At 39.7% G+C, this 21,922-nt stretch overlaps 1 protein-coding gene across 6 annotated transcripts in view; it reads left to right on the forward strand.

Moving 5' to 3' along the window:
• The window catches only part of CCDC88C (coiled-coil domain containing 88C), a 98,167-nt gene that overhangs the window by 65,516 nt on the left and 10,729 nt on the right, over positions 1-21,922 (forward strand). For all 6 annotated transcript variants that reach the window (XR_007631620.1, XM_050337035.1, XM_050337034.1 and 3 more), the window contains exons 13-25: positions 468-649; positions 4,165-4,302; positions 5,727-6,797; positions 9,013-9,140; positions 10,016-10,157; positions 10,763-10,951; positions 11,324-11,485; positions 12,367-12,644; positions 17,151-17,294; positions 18,655-18,841; positions 19,065-19,210; positions 20,409-20,498; positions 21,266-21,507. Coding sequence is in view for 5 of the 6 variants with exons in the window: in XM_050337035.1 (XP_050192992.1) it covers positions 468-649; positions 4,165-4,302; positions 5,727-6,797; positions 9,013-9,140; positions 10,016-10,157; positions 10,763-10,951; positions 11,324-11,485; positions 12,367-12,644; positions 17,151-17,294; positions 18,655-18,841; positions 19,065-19,210; positions 20,409-20,498; positions 21,266-21,507 (3,099 nt within the window). In the remaining variant the exon portion in view is untranslated. The remainder of the gene's footprint in view (positions 1-467; positions 650-4,164; positions 4,303-5,726; positions 6,798-9,012; positions 9,141-10,015; positions 10,158-10,762; positions 10,952-11,323; positions 11,486-12,366; positions 12,645-17,150; positions 17,295-18,654; positions 18,842-19,064; positions 19,211-20,408; positions 20,499-21,265; positions 21,508-21,922) is intronic.

A 21,922-nucleotide genomic window follows, 5' to 3' on the forward strand; every position in this document is an offset into this window, starting at 1 on the left:
TCTTGGGGATGGTCCTCTGCAGTGCCAGGAGTTGAACTCGATAATCCTTGTGGGTCTCTTCCAACTCAGCACATTCTGTGGTCTTCCTGTTTTAGCAAACACTTTGCAGTGGTTTACTTTTTGCCTCAATTTGTTTCCTCTGATGAAAAGTATGAGATAGTATGAAAGTATATTTTGCTACTAACATTAGACATACTGCTAACATGACTAAAGCAAATTTAAGAAGAGTTAGGAAAGTAAGTAACTGTATAGATGGCTATCTGTTCAGATACTACCCTATTTATTAAAGGTCTTAATGGTTATCTGAGAAAATGGGTTCTCTTTTTAACAAAGTGTTTATTTAGAAATCAAGCTGAAATTAGAAGAATCTGACTGCAATAATCTTTCTACAAGTGAATCTTAGACACCCCATAAGGAGATATTTGTGAATTGATTAGTGCCATCTTCTGATTCTCATGTTTCAACAGCCAGAAAGTCCTTTGTGTTTGAGTTGAATGAATGTGCTTCGAGTCGCATACTGAAGCTAGAGAAGGATAATCAGAGCTTGCAGAACACCATCCAAGAGCTGAGAGATGCATCCCTGACCTCCAAAGAGAGCAGCCTAAAGTTTGTGGAACTGGAAAAGGAAAATCAACAGCTTAGCAAAAAGGTAATTTGCTCACAGGAACAGAGCTCTTCAGTTTTTAAACACAGTGCATGAAGGGCTGCACAGCATTCCTGAATGATGAGGGATTGCAGGGAATTCACCCACGTTCCCCATAAGACTGAGCATGTTTTTGGGCCCATCTATTTAATTACATTGTAATGCAATTAAGTTTTAATAATTTTATTCTGTTGCCTTCTACTTCACTACCTGCTTACTTACACCACTGTAAGCAAAAGTATTTTTTGGTGCCTGTTTGCTCCTGTCAGATTGTACTGTTGATTGTGTCCCATTTTGTCATCTTAGGGCAGTCACTACTAGGCAGAGAAGCTGTGGTCACACTGAACTATTTTTGTTTTTTAGAAAGTTTTAATAATGTTTCCCTGTAAGTCAAATCACACAGGTGAATTCAGGTTATTGTTTTTTAAATGTCTTTCTTGCTGTCCAGAGTCCTGGATCAGCTTTTTCTTTGTCTTGTCCTTTTGGCTATTGTAAATTCTCTCATGTGTCTCTCTCTCTCTGCAAAGATCTTGTTTCTTCTAGTCTTCGTAACATGCAGGTCATCACTTTGTAAATTTACTTATATATGTGTGTTGCACTCTGTTATTAACTGTGATTGCATTTAACTCAAAAGCCAGCTCAGTGCTCGGCCTTGTGAAACACGCTGCTCAGTTCACCTCTAGCAACTAGCCTTATTTTTGTCTGACCAGTAACTTGAGTTAACTATGATTAATTGAACCAAGTGCTGCTGGGGAAAGAGAGTGTTTGCTACTCTAAGTATAAAACAATTTAACAATTTTCATATGAAATTTTTCCACGTTCCTACCTTGGATAAATTATCCAGAACATAAGGCTCATTTCTCCTATTGCCATTACTGCTGTAACCTCTGCGTGTGTGAGACATTGATGCAAAGATTTCTGTTCTTTTTGGCTTACCTACAAACTAAGTGAATGCTTTAAAGGACAAGGGGAAAAAGAATCTAGATAGGAAATGCTTATTGTGGATTACCAGATTGCAATAAGCAGAGTGCCCATTTCTCTGCCAGGAAGAACAAGTATCCATCATCTTCTGCAGAGATTCGTTTGCCAAGTAGAGACCAGTTCTGCTTCTTGTCATTCCTTTGTGAACAAGGAAAACTGGAAAGGTTCAATTCGCTATGGTCTTCCTTCCACACTTCCATTTATGAGCTGTTGGGTATAAGTAATTCAATCCTGCTCTAATTTACATGCTTAAAATTTGAGATGGAGGCATAGAGAGCACTCAGCAGATACCTGTGGTGTACAGCAATGTAAGTCACTTGAACAACTATGAACCTTTGGCTTTGCCCCGGGCAGATTCCTGTGAGCACCTCCAATTATGGCACTGTATCGGTGCCAACAGTTGTGATTCCAGAATTAGTCTGATATTTTTGATGATGATGAATGCATTGACATGGTGGGATCACTTACAGGTCTGGCAGTTCTAGAAGACAAAAAACAGTAGTGGGGAATGCCTGTGTGGTGAAAGGAGGACACCACATGTTTCAAACCAATTAAGAAAAAAGTGGCAGGTAAAAATACTATTGTTAAGAGCAAGTAAAATGCTTGAACTCTTCACCAGAAAAACACAGAATATGATGGAAGCTGCTGACTAAATACCACAGGCCAGTTGAGTTGAAGAACTTCACCTCCCATTCAGGAAAATTTTGGGAAAAAACCTGGTAGACAGCATTCTGTCTGTGCAAGACAATGTGCCAGTTTACAGAGACCTGAAGTTTGAATTTGTTTTAATCTTGCCTTTCTCAAATATGTTTTTGTACTCCTCTCACACATGTATCCTCTCAATTACAGGGTACCCACATCCACAGCAGGGTGTGCAACTGGGAAAGGGAAAATAATAGGCAGAGTCTGTGTGATTCATTGCAACATGGTTGCTACAGTAGGCAGGGGAAAGTGCAACAGTTCTTGAGGATTGTTAAAGTCAAGCATGTATAAGTCATAGGACAAAAGATAAAGAAGTGTTTTTCTCAAATGTTGTATGCCCTTGTGGTTTTTTTTTGTTGTTGTTGTTGTTTTTTTTTTGTTTGTTTGTTTTTTCAATTTTCCTGAGATACCTATAGTAAAATCTTGCTTCTCTAAAGTTATTTAACTGGGTGGAGATTTCATCCACTATTTGGGACTTCCAAAAGTTGTTGTTTGAGTATGGTTGTCTATATACTGATCTAGTGCTTAGAAGCATCATGTAGCCAAAATAGGATTATTCAGGTAGTACAACAGGAGATGTTATGAAGGAAAAGTCATGTACATCTTTTTTTCCTTTCTTCCAAGGTTTTCAGAGGAGCTAATAATAGAAAACCCTCTTTTTGGGCACAGTTAAGTAGTAGCAGTCCAAGTACCTGTCTGTTTTCTCTGCCTTTCTGACTTACTGAAATAAGCTGTAAACAGTAATGCCTTACTTTGCCTCCAGTTTTCTGTGAAGTGCAAATGAAGATCAGCTATTGCAGAGCTACTGAGTTTGTTCCAGCTTTCTCTGAACAGCTCCTTTGAGACCAGTGAACCTCAGCATGGTTACATTTCTAACTGTTAAGCCCTCCTTATCTCCAATCTGGGCAGCCCCTGCTTGTTTAAACACTTCCTGTAATGAGGCGCATGTTGACATAGGCAGAGCCCAGCCTCCAGCTATTTCCCACTTGTAAGTTATGTCTAATGCCTCTTTCCCTGACATTTTCACTGTTGGCAGAATTCATAATACCAACACAAAAATGAGCTGATACTTGTGCAGAGCTGTAGGTGCTCACAGAACCTTATAAGCTTAAAAAGGAGCACTTCCTGAGTTGGGGAGCCTCGCCTAGCTCTCTGAGCCTCTGGGCTCTAAATACTGAAGAGCCACTGCTTTTCAGTTCTTCATGCATTGTGAGTACAACTTTAAAAAGGAGTAAGTATGAAAACATCATTCATTGTAGGACTGGAGCCTTATTCACAGATCATTCAAATCCAGTATTGTCACCTGCAGGGGAAAAGAGGGCCAAGAGAGCACAGGGAGAGGGAAGGTCAACTTGGTAACTCCAGAGCTTTACTGCTTTTCCTCCATTCCTGTTTTAGATTGGTGTTTTGGTTTTTTTAATGCCGTTGTTCACTGAAGTGTCCTAATAACTTTCTCTGCGTTCACTGGTAGAGTAAGACCATCAGTAATGGAGAGGCTAGGAGGAGGCAAGTCCCTCAGAAAGGTGAGCACCAGAAACTTAATCACTGTTGACAGGAGCACAACAGGGCATTCAGGCAGGCAGGTGAATGAAGCATTTTTTGCTGCTATACCTTGTATATTCTGATCTTAATAGGCATGAAGGAAGTTCCTGGCACTGTGAAAAAAACAAAACAGTCCCTCTCCTCCTCTGAGACTGGCAAGTTGCAAAAGGGAAGAGTTTAATCTTTTAGCCATAGTCCCATCTCATGTCTCTCTGGTCTTCAAAATAAGTTAAAAGTGCAAACAGTCTTTGTGTCAAACTGTGGATGACATGGTTTGCTTTGTTCTCTCCACACAGATTGAGAAGTTGCAAAATCAAATTGAAAAAGAGAAGCAAAGTAATCAAGATTTGGAAACCTTGAGTGAGGAGCTGATAAAAGATAAAGAGCAGCTACAAGTCGTCATGGAGACTCTAAAAGCTGACAAAGACAGACAGGTGCAAACTTCACAAATATAAAATAACAACATGTACTCAGTAGTGGTAATTTAATGATGACATTTAGAGCATGAGGTTTTCTCAGGGAGATAGAGCAATTTGAGAACTATTAAGTTCAGGTTGAACTTGTTCAAATATAGGTTAAAGGCTTCTTCAAGTGAAAAAGCCCAGCATGTTTTGCTAATTTCTGCTCTTGTTAGGGGACTCTGTCCTGTTTATAAGGACAGATCATCTCTCTTTGGGGAAAAAAGCCTCTGGATCTTACTAAATGGAATAACAACTGGGTTTGGGATGTGCAAATTAATCCCCATTTTTTTGCAGAAGGTTGGTCTTTTGCCAGCTGTATGACCTGATCAGGTTAGTTGAGTTTTTTTAGCCACACAGCCTCTTTTGCCCTGTTTAAAAAAGATGCTGAGAAAGCATTTGTGTCTTCTGGATTGATATTTTAAATGCCCTTCAGATTTTACTTCTGTGCTGCAGTTCATGTGCAATGCCTGGAAACTCTCTTATTACAGGTTTGTGCAAGGTATCATCTGTATTAATTTGGCTAATGGAGAAAACACAGACACAGATCATTAGGGACTGGTCTGAATATTTTCAAACCTGTATTAAAATTTACTCTTAAGTTTTTGTGAGGGGAAGATTAAATAGCAAAATGTCTTATTCGTGTAGTGCTTTTCATCTTGAAGGATTCTTACCTAGACTTCTCCCTGGGAAAGTGCACTTTACCACCAAAGTCTCACATTTCAGTTTAAACAAATACAGACTCTCTGTGGCAAGAATTAATAGATGCTTCGAAGGTAGGGCAGGAAGTAAAACCAGAAATATCCTCAATTGTCAGAAAGGGGCAGATTGGGATTTTTTCAGGTGTAAGTCCTTTTGATTTCTGTGGTTGTTGTCTAGTATAAGAATCAAATACAAATTGCAGTCTAAATTTCAGCATTAGCTGAAACTTGACCAGTGGGATAAATGTACTGTCCTTATAGAAAGTGTGTCCTTAATGACATCTGTAACTGCTCTACATTTTCAAGCATTCTGAGCTTTCTGACACTTTATCAGAGATAATTTCAGTCTTCAGATCCCAAAGATGAAGGTAAAATTGGACAGAAAGATAACCTTTATTAGGAATGATTTGTAAGAAAGCATGTTCTCCAAGTGTTCTTTGAAGGTCTTCTGTCTCCTTGCTCCTTCTGCCTCAGCCGTCTTAGCTGGTAGCAAGAATATAGCACTATTTTCAAGTTATGAAAATCGTGGGTTACTGGAGGTAATAAGTTTTTTCAGTAGTTTGGGTTCTTGGTTATAGTCTGGGAAAACTGTTGAGAAACTTGTCTTGAATTAAATGGACATAGTTTTGTCTGCTTTAGGACTAATTTGTACTGCATTTGTAAGGTAGATGAGTAACATTTGTGTGACTGTTTATTTAGATACAAGACCTTAAACAAGAAAATGATCACCTTAATCAAGTTGTCTTATCCCTGAGACAAAGATCACAAGTGAGCAGCGAGGCAAGAGTGAAAGATATTGAAAAAGAGAACAAAATCCTTCATGAAACAGTTACTGAGACAAGTAGCAAACTGGGCAAGCTGGAATTTGAGAAGAAACAATTACAAAAGGATTTTGACCAGGTTAGAGAGAAAGTGGAAAGAGTGGAAGAAATGGAAAAAGAACTCCACCGGCTGGAGAGGGAGAATGAACAACTCACAAAGAAGGCAGCAGTGATGAAAATAGTGACAGAAAAAGTGGAAGTTCTTGAACAGGAGAATGGGGATCTAGAAGTGGAAAACAGGAAGCTAAGAAAATCCTTGGACACGCTGCAGAATATTTCCATTCGGCTTGGGGACCTGGAAAGGGACAACAAACAATTGGATGAAGAAAATCTGGAGCTTAGAAAAGTGGTGGAGACCATGAGGTTTACCAGCACAAAAATGGCACAAATAGAAGCAGAAAATAAAGATTTGGTGAGGGAGAAAGAGGACTTAAGAAAGAATGTGGAAATGTTGAAAGCAATGAACAAGAAGTCAGAGAGGCTGGAGCTAAGCTATCAGAGTGTCAACTCTGAAAACCAGAGACTTCAGCAAATTGTGGAGAACAGCAGTAAAAAGATCCAAGAGTTAGAGAAAGAAGTACAGGGAATGGAGAGTGAAAATCAGGTCCTCCAGAGAAACCTCGAGGAGCTAAAGGTTTCTGCCAAACGGCTGGAGAGGTTAGAAAAGGAGAACAAAGCCCTAGAACAAGAAATGTCTCAGCTTGAGAAAGACAAAAAAATGCTAGAGAAAGAAACAAAACGGCTTTGGCAGCAAGTGGAGCTGAAAGATGCTATTTTGGATGATAGTACAGTAAAGTTGGCAGTTGCTGAGAAAGAAAACAAGACACTAGAAAAGGAAATTGCTCGATTCAGAGATTCATCTAATAAGCTGAAAGAATTTGAAAAGGACAATAAAGATCTCCTAAAGCAAGTCACAATTGATAAGAGAACACTAGCTACATTGAGAGAGGTAAGCAAAATAATTCTACTGGGTAGTATGATGCTGGTTTTTTTCAGGTCTGTAAGGTACCTGAGGGAGACATCTGTCCCATAGGAGATCTTCACAGCCTGAACAATGATCACTGGATAGTGTTGCCTTGGGGAATGAAACGTGCCAAAACCTGCAATGTACTGCTTTGTGTCCACAACAGTCTCAAAATGACATCTTTTTTCATGCAGAATAAGGTTTTAACACAGCTCCCATGTAGCATCTGTAAACCAAATACTTTGGTACTTTCTCTAAACCTGTGACCACAAAATTGTTTGCTAACATGAGAGCTTCACTAGCAGAGATTGAATCTCAAACCTAGAAGTTAGAGCACTTGTTGAGGACCCATTGACATCCCTGTTCTGAGACAGACAAGAACCATCCCAGATGACCAACCTAACCCTTTCAGTAAAAGCTGCACCGGGTTTCTGCTTTACAGCTCCTGTGTTTTTCCTCAGAAACTTCCCTGCAGAGCGAGAGCGTGCCAAGCAGCAGTGATCTCTTCCAGGACTGAGCATTAGGACATTGTCAGTCTAATGATGTGTGTACTACAACCTGACACTCTTATATGAGCAGATTCAGGTTATTGCAACTTGCTCTCATTGCCTGTCCCAGCTGCTGATGTCCTGCCAAACCCAGGTTTTCCTGTGAAAGAACATTAAAAGGAAAAAGGTTTGTGCTGCAGCAGCTCAGTGAAATAAGTACGTTTGGCAAGACTAATGCAGTAAGTGATTACTTATTTGAAGGTTTAGTTTTATTTTAATTTTTTGAAGCATGAGTGTAATTTTGAGAAGGATAAATATAAAGTCTTATCAGAAACATTTGAAATAGTCCCAAGTTATGTTTCTATCCAACTTTCCTTAAATAAAATAATAGCGTTTCTGAGAAGGCTCCTTTTTAATCTTTCCCTTCTCAGGCTTTTGCAAATTTCCAGTGTTGCAGACCCATGCAGTAGCCCATCTTCTTTTCCTTAGTTACTTGCTATAGGTTCTGCAGGAGTTCATGGATATTGAAAGGACCTATTTGCAGACCATTGGGCTGGCACTAACCTAAAACCATACCTTTTTTTCCTTGCCATGTGAATGAATGCATGGCTAAATTTGTGCTATCAGAGGGCTATGGAATACCTAGATTTTAATCAAGTATTTAAAAAAATTTATTCTTCCTTCTACTTGATATTCAGGATGATCTTTTTTTCTTTACTTGCAGTGTTTCAGTAACTTTGTTGTTCTTTCTTCCTGCCTTGTTTAAAGAAACTTTTAGCAGAAACACGAGCAATGTAGATCTCTATGGTACACTTGTATTTCAGAGAATTTTGAATGGTTGGGATCTTTGCACTTAGCCATGCCCCAAAAATAATTTGTTCCTTACAGAAATGCAGGTTCATGTTATGTCTTCTCAGACCATTTCCACACAGACCACTTCACTGACATAACAGCAAAGCATTGTCCCAATATACCTTCTGGTACAGCTCCATCAAGTCTCCCCCTTGTATGACTTCCTTGTCAGGTTCTGCTTAAGTTTCTTCCCAAAGGAACCTTAATGGAACCAGATTGAATTCAGTAGATACCAGAATAAGTGGCCAAGCTCTCCTAGTCTCCAGAGTTGTCCTGTTTCTTGGACTACACTGTAAATATGCTTTTTAAATTTTGGGCAGTAATTTACCGTATGTGAGAAACTCAGTGTGCTGTTCACTATTGACCCTGTTACCAAGTCCCTCAGAAATATCATCTTAGCCATATTATCTCAGCAAACTTTCATCTTGAAGTCCTGTCACTCCTCTCTGTATGTGCCAGTGCTGGCAGGGCTTTTTGTCTTAGCTTAGAGGTGGGAACTCCCTCTGCTGGTGTCCCTGCGCACATCCCTCTGTGGCACGAAGATGGGGTGTCTCCTGGCCCACACACATTCCTTCTTTTGGCAGGTGGGCATGGTGCCAGCATTGGCTGAAGTAATTCAGTACAGTGAGTGACACAAAGGCCAAAAGAAGCGTTCTACAGATTCATTTCAAGTAACCTGTAAATAAAAGCAGTCAGTTTTATTCTGCTTTCAGCTGTCACTGATGAAGATTTTTAGCAGACCTGCTTGAAACTAGGATTTTATCCTATGACTTTTTCAGTACTTTAAAAAATGCATATATAGTGCTGGATAATTATCATCACCCTTTGCAGAGCAACTAATCATGTTAGTGCTGTTACAGGATTTGGTCCTGGAGAAGCTGAAGAGTCAACAGTTGTCTAGTGAGCTAGACAAGCTGAGCCAGGAACTGGAGAAGATAGGATTGAACAAAGAGCTGCTACTAGAGGATGACAATGGCAATGATGACACGTAAGGAAACTGAGCTTTCCTCGTCATTCTTTTGAACTCAGCCTAACTCAAGCCCTTTACATTTCTTTTTGGTTCTCATCTGTCTTGTTCCAATTGCCTGTAACAATTTTGGATATTTTTCTGAGGCAAGCTTGGCAGTATACTGTAGGTTTTGCAAACTGTTTTCTTGGGTGGAAGGAAGAAATGCCATTTTCTCTCTCCATGCTAGCAGTGTTTCTATGTTTCCTCTGTACTCCCCAGCAGAGTAGCTATTTCAGTGTGTATTTTTCTTCATAGTCTCTTTACAAGTAAGAACAGTGTCTATTCAACAGTGTCTGTCATTAATCCATGTAACTGGTGATCCAGCCACCTGTTAATGTAAACATAGATGTTGCCTCAGAAATTCCTGATTGCAAGAAATTCCTTTGCAAGTCTTACAGTGCTGAACAAAGAAAACCCCAACACAACAACCCACGTGTATATAGGCTTCTTGGTAAGACCTAATTAGAGAAACATACTCATCTCATAGGAGTCTTTAGACTGTGAATTTTTCTCCTTGTCAAGAATATAAAAAGAAGAAATTTCTATAAGGTAATTAGGGCAAAAAGAGAAAAACTTTTTTTTTTTTTTTCAAGTTATTTAACTCTTTGAATTTTCTGTACAACCATGCTGGTGTTACCTCTATTAAAATTGTCTGGATTTTCCAAAAGCAAGTTCTCCAGCTATAATCTATCAGTAACAATCTGCAGCAGTAGAGGAAATAATTTTCCTGAAGAATAGAGCCCATGTAATTTAATATGGAGTGAGATTTAGAATGGATAAAGGTGAAGTCTGCTATGTAGACGGTGGCTCATATCCTAGTGGCAGAATTGGAGAGCTGTTCTTGTGTTTTTCAGAAAATACAAGGTTTTGGAAAGCAAAACTGAATCGGCACTAAAATCAACACTAGCTTTGAAAGAGGAAAAGATTGCAATGCTGGAAGCTCAAGTGAAAGACTCTCTGAACTTGAACCAGCAGTTACAGAATGATCTAAATATGGTAAGAGGTTAAGTGACTTTTAATTGTACGCATTGCAGTTCTGCACATTTACATGTTTGGGGATTTTTTGAGGGGTTTTTGTGGAGTTTCTTGTTTTGTTTTTAAGAACAGGTCAGCTCTGTCCCTCCCCATACACATGCTTCCCAAGAACCTTTTTTGACTGAACTGCCTTTTCTTGTCCCGTTCTATATAATGACACCAAATTAATAAAAAATTTCGGGCTAGGGGCACAGCAGAAGGGAGTTTTTGTGCAATCACTTGTTGCAGGTCTGTTTTCCCATGGGGCTTTTTTGTTGCCGTGGTCTTGTTTCTCTGCCTTATTTAGTGGAATCATAGGCTGAGGAAGGCTGCATTTGAAACATCTCACGTAAGAACAGCCTATTTGTTAGGTGACAGTGACCTTGAGTCAAAGGGCACCTGACTGGAGGACAAGAGATGTGCATTCCTCTACCTCTCTGTGTCTCAGTTTCCCCATCTGTGCAGCGAGTGTTGTTGAAACTTTGAAAGTCTGTACAGTGCAAGAGAGGAGCATCATATCCCTTCATTATTAACACATAATCCCACTTCACTCAGATGTTGAAGGTTGTTGCTTGTTGACTTTGTAGATGAAGAAGGACTTTGATGCACTTAAGCAGACTCAAGAGGATGGGCAATATGACCAGAAGTCACTGAGGTGTTCAGCAGAGGAACTCATTCCCAACCAGCAAATGAATGAGAAATTGGAAATGGGGCACCAGGAGGCTACCACAGAGCTGCTGAAACTGAAGGACAGGGCAATTGAACTGGAAAGGAATGTAAGCCTTCTCCTTTTTCCTCTTAGCTCATAGACTTCTCTTTCAATCAAGAATGGGTTGCTGGAAACCGAATTTATGAGCTTAAAGGAATCTGGTGGGTTTTCTGGAGCACCTAAGCCTACCAAATCCCTTCAAAGTCTCTTAGGACTTCATGGGACTTAAGTGCTTCATATGTTTCATGTCTCTTTGCAGGGATTGATCCCGTGTATAACATCTGTCCTACCTTCATTTAGTGCCGGGGAGAGTTTGCTTTTGCACGTTTGTTGCAGAATGGTCATCACTAATTGACTCTTATCTTTGATAGGACTCCAGATGATCAGAACAGCTGTTTCTTTTCTTCTTGTCACCCCTTCAATGCCATCTCTCTTTCAGAATGCAGCCCTGCATACTGAGAAGCAACTCCTTAAAGAACAGCTAAAGCATTTGGAAACACAGAATGTCTCCTTCAACAATCAGATCCTGACACTACAGAAGCAAAATGTCTTCCTTCAGGAGCACAATACTACCCTGCAGACGCAGACAGCCAAACTCCAGGTCAGGATAACCTTGCACCTCTGTGCCAGGAGACTGGATTTGATTATAGTAGTGTAGAAGATGATAGGTAATAAGTAAATGTTTGTGTTGGTAGGCTGATGTAAAGGTAAGGCCCATAAGGTGGAGCTTTGAGGTCTAAACGTCTCCAAACTAGGAGGGAAATTGACTCTGTAGCTGATACCTGGTAGCTGTCCTCAGCAAGGTGTGGAATATAGATACTCTTAAAACTCACTTGAATTTTGAAAAAATAACCTTAGCCTAGGAAAGAGACCAGTTTTAAAGGACAACATTGGATTAGCTCTATTTTTTTTTTTTTTGTCGTGACTTTCACTTTACAAGCTTTTCTTCTTGCATGTTAGAGATTTTTTTGTTGTTATTCTCTTTAATTATTTCTCACCTGTATTTGAGTTATATTAGCAACATATAAAATCAGTGCATTACTGTCTACTGAAACCGGACTTGTTAGAAGTACTGTCCACATACATAGTGATGCAGTTAATATTTTTGAGTTTAGGTGAACTTAATCTTTTATTACTTGTACATAAATGTGGGGTAACTTTTGACTTTGTACACCATTGTCAGAGAAGCAATTGAGTTGTGAGTATTCCAGCTCATCTTTGTCTTCAGGCTCAAGAAGTTCTAGTAAAACAATTTGGAGGTTATTGTGATAATTTTCATACTGCTGGTAGTATGGTTTTATACGGTGCATAATACCAACAGTCATACCAAAATGATGCCAAATTTTCAATAGATGTCTTAAGTCTACAAGGCAGTGGATGCATTCTTGACTAACTCTATGTGGATACAAGGTTCTACAAAATGTTTGTATCTACCAGTAGATGTGAATAAGTAATACTTTCTTTTTATTTGAGAAACTTTAGGTAGAAAATTCAACTCTCAGCTCCCAGAGTGCTTCACTGATGGCCCAGAATGCTTTACTCCAAAATCAGCAGACAGCCAAGGAGAATGAGAATGAAAATCTACTAAAACAGAAGGAGCAGCTGAAAGCAGAGTATGAGTCATTGCTTCAAGACCACGAACACCTTGCTTCACTGCATGAACGGCAGTCTGCAGAGTATGAAATGCTAATAAACCAGCACAGCTGCCTGAAAACATTACACAAAAACCTGGATCTGGAGCACAAAGGTTTGGGTGAGAGGTAGGCTCACTGCTCAGTGATATAAGTGTAGCCTGAATGTGCCCATGTTATAAATTTTTTCTTAATTGTTGGTCTACACTTTCAAACAGAAATTACTAAGTTGTTCCTCTGAAAAAGTGCCTACTCATTCTTGCTGTCATTAGGACATTGCAAAGCTCTAGCCAGTAGATTTTAGACCTCTAAAGGTGGCAGACCAGAGGTGACTGGTGATACTTAGATAACCATGGGCTTGGGTATATGTGAATCATTAGTCAGAAGTAGCTTAAATGCCTTTACTGCATTTAAGGATTTGTGCTATAATAATGTGCAGCTTTAAAAAGATTTTCCCAGTTCTACTGTGCATGGTATCTCTTATCATGAAGTCTGCAAGTCAGATAGGTAGTTGCCCACATGTGAGTAGTATGTATCTTGAGAAATTTAAATCATCGAAGTTTTTGTGTGGCATCAATGGTCATGTCAAAGGAGGCTCTCTGATGGAAGCCATTAACCCAGCTATGAGATAGTGATGTGTTACTTATTTTCTTCTACTTCTCACAATCTAAAGCTTTTCCTTCAGGCCCTTCAATTGAATTAGGGAATTGGTAATCTGTTTATTGTTTAGTCTCTAGTCACTGTCATTTTCTGACAATTGTGTGTGGATTGAACAATATACGTAATGTTCTACTACATAAATTCTGCTCTGCTCGCCTCTCAAAACTTTTCTTATACATTTCAGTGATTTTCCTCCAAACACCTGTATTTAGGTTTCATTTCCATGCAAGATCATGAGTTGGGTTCAGAGCAACTCAGTAGTGATCCTTGATGGTGGACTGAAAATTGGCACTAAACTTTTCTTTCTCAAGGACTAAGGAGCTGGCAAATACAATGTGTGGTAGATTTTTATAAAGTACAGAAATAAACCTGTTGTGATTAAAATATCCACTGGGGCTGTGTGACAGGACAGCTGCTTGGCTGTCGACTAAATGAGCTGTAAGTGATTTCACAGACACTATTCCTGCTTACCAAGTCTCTCTCAGACTGATTAATGGTTCTCGTTGATTCGGGGTTTGCTTGAGATTATCACACTGCTGCAGTGTGTTAAGGCAGTGTTCTTTCTTTGCTTGATGAGTACCAAATATTAAACAGTTCTAGCTTAAGGAAAAAGCATTTCTCAAAGAATAGGTTATCTGTAGCAATAAGGGCTCCATCACCACTGTAATGAATAGCAATTTGAACTCCTCTTTCTGAGATGTGACTGCCAGTGAGAGATGTTGCAGGGGAGCAGATGGTGGCCTTCTCTACATTCAAAGCAGGTTGAGTTTGGCAGTTTTAAGAGTGCACTGTCCTCCTCAGCAGATCAGCCTCAAAAGATACTTATCAAGGTGATTTGTCCAAGGACAACCTGTGTCTCCATTTGACTGTCAGGAAACAGCCACGTTTTTGAGTGTATGTTTTGTTCTCCCTTCATCATATGCTATGCTGAGGGAGCAGAAGGGAGAAAGTTAAAAAAAACTATAAGAAAACTGTTTTCTTATGCTACTCTAAGGCATTTAACTGCTAAAATGGAATATCTCGCTTTCAACTTCAACTAGAATGCACCACCTGCTAAATTTTCCCCAGAGCAGCTCAGTGCAGCCAAGAAGTTTTTTTGTGCGGTGTTCAAGAGAATGGTTTTGCTTGTCACAAGTCCAAGGTAATTGTTTTTTCTCAGTTGGTGACAGCACTATAATCATAGTTCTGGTGCTTAAGGCATAATTACACTTCTGCACAAACCTGTGACTGCAGCTCATGGAGAAAAATCCACAGCAACTTTAGCTAGCGTGTGGACACCTAGCACTGTGTACAACCAAGGTCCCCAAGGTTTGTGCAGTTCACTCTGATGCATTCTAACCACAGAATATTTTCTGCACCTGAGCAAACTTCATCAAATCTCTCTTGGTTCTGTCTGCACAGTATTAACACCAAAATGTGGATTTAATAATGGGTTGTGTGTAACTGCAGTGAAATGGCCTGTCATAGCCCAGCAAACCACAGATGTGTGGGTTTTGACTAAGCAATAAAAGGACAGTTAATATGCTGGGCTCTTTTACCGTTAGTAGCATTTTTTTGACTTTGTGGTGTTTGGCTGACAGAGAGGCTGGCCTCTCCTGCTGCATTTTAAAATTGCTTTGCATACTGCACGTTACTAAGGGAAGGCAATAACTTGCTAGCTATGATTGATTAACAGATCCTTGAGCATTTCTTTGTAGTTTACTCTGGGGAAGTCTAATCCTGCAGAGACACTGGAAGAACAATCCCTGCTGTGGAGGGTTGCATATTGCATGGAGTTGTGTTATTGTGTTACCAGTGCTGACTGGTAATTGTTTTTCTGGGTTCCTATTGCCATATGCCTTTTATCACAGCTGACCATTTTTTAAGTTCTCTCAGTCACAAATACCTACCCTCCTAAAAAGGCAGCAGAAAGAGTGAAAACCGAAAGGAGTAAAGAGGAATATGATTGTTCAATCCTAGGAATGGATTGTATCAGAGCAAAAGTGGATTCCATATGCATGTTTTTTTTAAATCCTTCTGTCCAAGAGCCTGAAGCTTAAAAAAACACATGAGTGTTGAGTATTTGACAGGATGGGTAAGCTTGGTGTTAGAGCTTGTCAGGTTGCACAGGTTGTGCTCAAATGGTGGACTCTGGTGCTGAATCTGGAGTACAAGAAAATGTTGCCTAATGATTTCATTAGAGCTCTGGAGATGCAGAACCATGTGCATTTTTGCACAGTCTCTTCTTTCTTACTTTTCATCTAGCAACTAGGAGAGCAGCTGTGGTCTACCTCAGGCTCAGTGTGGCAGCCTGTGGTGCTGGGCCAGGCTGGTAAAACTGGACCAGTATACTGCTTCCCTGTTGGTAACCCTCCTTAAAAATCAGAGAGCTTGGATAAAAGTGAACAGAGTAGCCCTATCATACAGAAATGGCAGAAGAATTTACAACACAGTTTCTGCAGAGGCAGCCGTGATCATCTCTGCCAAAGGACTGACTGCAGAGTTAGTCTTCTCAGACTCTGGATTGGCACGCAGTCTGTCTAAAATCCTTCTTGGAGCGGGATGTGAAACCTTCCTCTGCTTTCAGGTTCTTCCATTTGTTGTACAGACATTGAATTTTAAATGTCCGAGAACTGAATGGAGGAAGAAAACAAATAAATAAGGTTAATTAAAGTCTACTGCTGTTACTAGGAATGAATAGCATAAAGCAGCCTTTGTCTGGGAGACAGGTACTTTTCTGTGTGGCCCTTCAATGGACTGGAATTTGGGACAGGCTGTAATTTGACCCTGGGATGAAGGGAATGGTAGCATGAAAGAAAAACAAGTTGGCAGGAGTCAGTGTATTTGGTGCTGTCTGCTGGTTTTGGTTTTGTTTTGGAGTTTTCATGACTGCAGAGTAACTGTGCTCTGCATTCATCCCTGCTGGCATGAAAAATTATGAATATGATGCTTGTTCTCCTTAGCTTTTTAAGCAGCTCATTTCTGTTTTAAAATTGCTTAGAAGAATATTTCTCCATTACTGACACGGATAGGGTAATATCCTTTTATCACAGTCACAGAAAAACGTGCTGATGACTTTTGACATTCACTGCACCAGTGTCCCCAGTGGCCTCTGCTGGTGTGTGTATGGGCACAGATCCTGACAGAGGCCACCAGAGTTAAAAACATCTGGGAACAGCTTGCTGTTTTGTGATCTCAGTCCACCTCGTTCTTTGCAGTGTTTTCTGGAAGCAGGTGGCGTAGCACCTCAGGGAGGCTGAGCCTGCCTAATATTTGCCTGTGCCAAATATCAGGGGAGTTGTTCCACACCTCTGTTACTTTAGCATTCCACAGGTCAAAATTAAAGACAGAGTTGATGGCATCAGCCCTCTGTCTCTACCCATCTCCTAGGGAGTGCTTTATGCACAAGTTACATAAACCAAATAACAGTGGCAGCCTGGATGCAAGCACCAACACTGCTCTTGGTTTTCTCACTAGTGAACAAGTAGAGCCACTCAGGCAGGTGAGTCAGCCCCTGCTTAAAGGTGTTTTGCTGTCAACTCACTGATACTCTCCTCATCATCTGTCTGGAATATGCAGGAGATTAGTAGCTATGCAGGATGCTATTACCTGTGCATATAAACTAATACGCATTAGGTTGTTACTTAATAAACTCACAGCACTACTTTCTTGTTGCTTTTTGTCTACTGCTTTTTAGTCAGGTTTTTGACACGTGCCACTGACAATTATTAGTGAATGGGATTCCAGTTTAGTGGTGCAGTTTCCACTCACCCTGGAGAATCTCCTATTTTTTACCAAATGGCCAGAATTTGGAATTGAAGGAAGATTCTGGCAATTTTGTTCTAGTTTGCTGAAAAAAATACTGCTTTTTTGATTATTTTTTTTCTGAAACTCTCTCTGCTGACTTGTTTACTAAGCTGAATTCTCATGCATAGTGTGGAAATCTTCAGCCTTGGTAAATGTTTAACCACAAATGTGCTACTCTTCCTTTTGCAGATACAACAGTTTAATGAAGCACAAGGCAGAATTGGAAGAGTTGGAATTAGTTTTAAAAACTGAGAGAGAGGTTCTGCAACAAGAGAGAAGATCAAATGCAATAACTACTGGGGAAAACCAGAAGCTGAGGGAGGAACTGGACAGGTATGGTTCCTTCTCTAATTTCTATAAGATTAAAAAGTCAATTATGCAAACAGTGGTTGTTTTGCTGTGTTGACTGTAACTCCAGATGTTGACTGTAACTCCAAAGAATACTTTCATTAATGTGTCTGCTTTTTTCTCAATTTGTCTTACTAATTTAATAATTTTAACTCATTTAAGGTTTATCAGCTTCATTGAACACTGTCATCAACTACTGTTATTTGGTGCTTCAGACATGGTCTGATTCTGGGACCTTTGTTCATACAAAATAGGCTTCCACGTGTGGTTCAGGTCCCAGGTGTTTTCTGCAATTGGCTGTTTCTAAGTGCCTTTAGGTGGAACTACAAATGCCCAACCACGCCCGATAATATCTAGAATTCTGTGAAGTGGTTCTTACCCTGCTTTTTTTTCCCTTAAGGAGAGCTAGTTTATGGGTTTTACACAATATGATTTAGCTCTAGAAGCTGCCTACCATTATTTATTTTCTTCTGCCCAGAAAAAACCTGCCGTTTCTGTTACTAAAAGCAGGCTTAGTGGCTCATGATCACTGGGTAGCTGGTAACTCATGGCAGAACCCCTTTTGAGATCCAGCATCCAAACTCTACATAATGCAGCAGTAAAACACCAGGATCCCTATATCCTTGCCACTGTTCATGCTACAGAGGTGTTTTGAGAAACAGTTTGGTACAAGTAAGGGGCCAAGACCGTATCAAGTTAAAGCAATGTCAGGTTGAATCATATTTAAAAGTCACATGTTGAGTTACAGTTGTACAAGTGTACTTCAGAACACTGCAGAGGAGGTTTCCTCAGGTTTGCTGTTTCTAACAGGGGCAGAGGAAAATGTTGCAAAGTGTTGATTGCAGTTCTGGCAAAGAGCCAGGCTTAACTGACCTGTCAGCAGATACAGAAGCTAATCTTTTTTAATTATCTATTTATTTATGTCTTCATGATTTGTAGACATTTTTAGATTTATCAAAAGCTGTAAAAGAATGCCACAATATCATCTTAGAATACTACAGTGTTTCACAGTTCAGGACACTTAAATGCTCATTTTTTATGCATCAGGAAAAGAAAAATAACCTGTGAGTGTTTATTTTTGCAAAACAGAGCTGCCTTTCTATATATATGCTCTTAAATACATTGTACCTCAGAAATTTGTGATGTGTTTCTTACATATTGAGGAAATAGTCACTATTTCCTAATAAAATTCTATTATATACTTAGAATAAAAAATGTCCTTAGGAGTTATTCTTTGGAACTAGATTTGATTCAGTGACAGCTGCAAACTGGTGGTGTGGTCTTTAAATGTGAGGTCCTTTCTGTGAAGTGTCCTTCACAAGCATGCTGGCTTCTTCATGTTTAGGGTGAATTTCTTGCACAGCCAACTAAAGGCAGAGTATGAAGGGCTGCATTCACACACTAAAGAGCTGAAAACTTCCTTGAATAACTCTCAGCTGGAGCTGAATCGTTGGCAAGCTCGCTACGATGAGCTGAAGGAACAGCACCAGTCCATGGATATCTCTCTGACCAAGCTGGACAACCACTGTGAGGTGAGTAGCTATAGGTATGCAGCTACTGCTGCATTTCTGTTACAGAGCTGACTGTCATCGTGTGAAGTTTTTGACATGCTATGTATGGAAGGTCAAACTATGTGGCAACACCCCAAAGTTTATGGATTTTTATCCTGAGTTGCCATGCTTTTGTGTTAGCTTGATTATAGTGCACTCCAGGGAAGCCAGATCAGAGGAGAGATTCATTTGTCTTGTTTAATAGCTGCTGTCACGTCTAAAGGGAAATCTGGAAGAAGAAAACCATCACCTCCTGAGTCAAATTCAGATGCTGAGCCAGCAGAATCAGATGTTACTGGAGCAGACCATGGAGAGCAAGGAGCAGTATCATGAAGAACAGAAGCAGTACATGTAAGCAAAAAGAGATTTGAATTGTGAAACCTAAAAAAGGCCATTTAGGCAAACATAGAATACAAATCATCTATTGGGAGTAGAAGGGCAGGGAGCAGAATGATAGGTCTAGCTGATATCTGGCTGGAAGAGGGGGTGTTTAAGTGGGAGATACATGTAATGGGAGAAGGCACAAATTTTCTTCACGTTGTCTTACTGCAAAGGAATGTTCAGGAGACACCTGGGCAAGCAGAGCTCTTTTCAAATAATATTGATCAACCTATGTGGAAAACTTAGTTATAAAAGATGGAATGCTAAACTCAGTGGTGCTTCTCAAAGAAGAGTGGTTTTGGAAAGCTTGGGAAGAGTTTGAAAAACAGCTGAATTGCAACGAAAATTTAGTCTTATGAGAATCATTTTATATTTAGTTCGTTAAGAATAGCAAATATTCATTCTCCTCTAGTTTTTGTCATTTGCATTTTAAGAAATACCTGCTTTGATGTAGTTTTTAAGGATGCATGTACGAACGTACGTTGCTGCATCCTTCATGTACAGTGTGACCCTGCTTAAAGACACTGTACATTTAGAAAAGAATCCTATTCTCACTGCAAGTGAATTTCTGTTGTTGGTATGGAAGAAGGAAGAAAAGCATTCTTAATCCTAAGAATTTTAGTCTACGCACATCAGGATGATGTGGGAGTTACTGAGTTGAGTTTTGTATCAGTGCTGGCTTATGTAGTTGAAATTTTAGAAATTGTTTGCTGAAATTGGCTGAATATGGTTTGGATATATTCTAACATGTTTATCTCGGTGTCTGACAGTTCTGTGGTGGAGGTACATTTGGCCTACTACCTGAATGAAAATAAGATTTGCTAACTTCCACTGTGGAGGTTAATAAAATAATGAGTAAAAGATATAATTGGTCTTAACACCCACCAGACAAACTTTGACTGAGGTATTAGTGAGTAATCTAGCACCACCATCTACTGTTGTTCTTTCACTCTTCGTGCTTATGCACAAAAGTCATCCATCAGCAGATTTGGTAGTCTTTTGCATTTGCACTTTCTAAACAGAGTGTGAATGAGTTCAGTAGGATTCTGAAGGTTTGGGATAGGAAGATATTTCATTCTCTTTCCTCTCTTGGATGCTCTTGGTCTTCAGGTTTTTGATTGTGCTTAATTTCATACAGTTGATTCAGAATACCTTTTCCCCCTCACAGTGACAAATTGAATGCCTTAAGGAGACACAAAGAAAAACTTGAAGAGAAGATAATGGATCAGTACAAGTTCTATGATCCTGCTCCAAAAAAGTAAGTCCCACATGGGTTCAGTTCTGCTGTTGTACAGATTTGTGAGAGCAAGAAAGGGCTTTCTTTAACTGGGGATAAGAGAAACTTTATCTAAATAAGGGCAATCTTCACTCTAACTCAGCAGGTTATTCCTGAAGCAGCAGGTTGTGTTAATGTAGAGCACGGGACCTCATGTGGGCCCTCTGTATTAGTACAGCAATCTGAAACGGTATTAATTGTGAAAGAGCCACTTTGCTCCCAATATGGTGACTAAGCAGCACTTGGAGCTTCCAGAGATGCTCTTTCAAAGGGGATAAGCAATCTCTTGGTGAGAAAGGACTCTAAAAATTATATTAAAAGCAACAAAAAAGAGCCAAGCTAATTCCACCATACGTAGCTCTGACTGGTAGCCTTATCAAAGAGAGGGATTCAACTTTAAAGCGGTTTAGATTTCTTTCCTCCTCAGTCTGTTCCTGTAGTAGAGCTTTTCACACTGTTAAAATGTCTCATGTGGGTCCATATGTGTAGTTTAGAATTCTAGCAGAGGGAACAGTTGTCCTTCTCACATTTCTCATGCTGAAAAATATTTCTGTAAAGTACTTTTGACTTCAGGGGAGAAATGGATCTCAAGTTCTGTGAAATTCGTGCTGCATTTTTTTAACTGATTCATGACAGTAAACAAAGAAGAATGTAGGATGGCTCAATGTTTTTAGCACAGCTGTAAACTTCTCTGGGGAGTATTTCTTGTAGAGTTTTCTGAATTCCATTCACAAAACCTGCTTTATCAGAAAAAACCACTGGATTGGAGCCAGAGCCTTAGTCAAACTAATCAAGCCAAAGAAGGAGACTGCAAGGGAGCGGTTGAAACCAGCAGCAGAAAGCCCCACATGGCATTCTGAATCCCCAGAGATGGTAAACTCTCCATCTGCCTCCCAGAAATTGAAACATCAACACGAGTCTCAGGATAATACCTCTCAAGGGTCAAACCCTATGGAAGAGAGAGAGAACCCTGGGAGTTCTTCAAACAAAGGTAAGGAATGCCCAGCCTAAAATCAGGAGCTGAAAAATATTTTAAAAAGATTTAATATATAGGATATGTTAATATTCAGTCACATTATATTTTATGGGGGGTTTTAGTGTTTATGGTTTGTTTTGTTTTGTTGGGTTTTTTTTAGTAAAATAAAAGTATTAGTAAGCAAAAAACTAAAGTAAAAATTGGAGTAAAACGAGAAGGTAGGAGGTTGGTTTTAATTTGATTTCTTCCTTTTATCTAGTACTTCTTCCTTCAACTTCTGTATAAAGTTCTTAGTTTGCCTGAATGTATTGCATGTGATTGAATAAGCTGGTTGAAATATTTCATTTAGTGGGGTTTTGCAGCAGAGCAGTTTCAGTTTAAAGCAGTGTGTGGTTCAGGAGCAGAGGCTGCTCATTCAACAGGCACGATC

This window comes from Myiozetetes cayanensis, unplaced genomic scaffold (genome assembly GCF_022539395.1).
Source record: "Myiozetetes cayanensis isolate MyiCay16 unplaced genomic scaffold, myiCay2020 scf6-25, whole genome shotgun sequence".
Classification (NCBI taxonomy): Eukaryota; Metazoa; Chordata; class Aves; order Passeriformes; family Tyrannidae; genus Myiozetetes; species Myiozetetes cayanensis.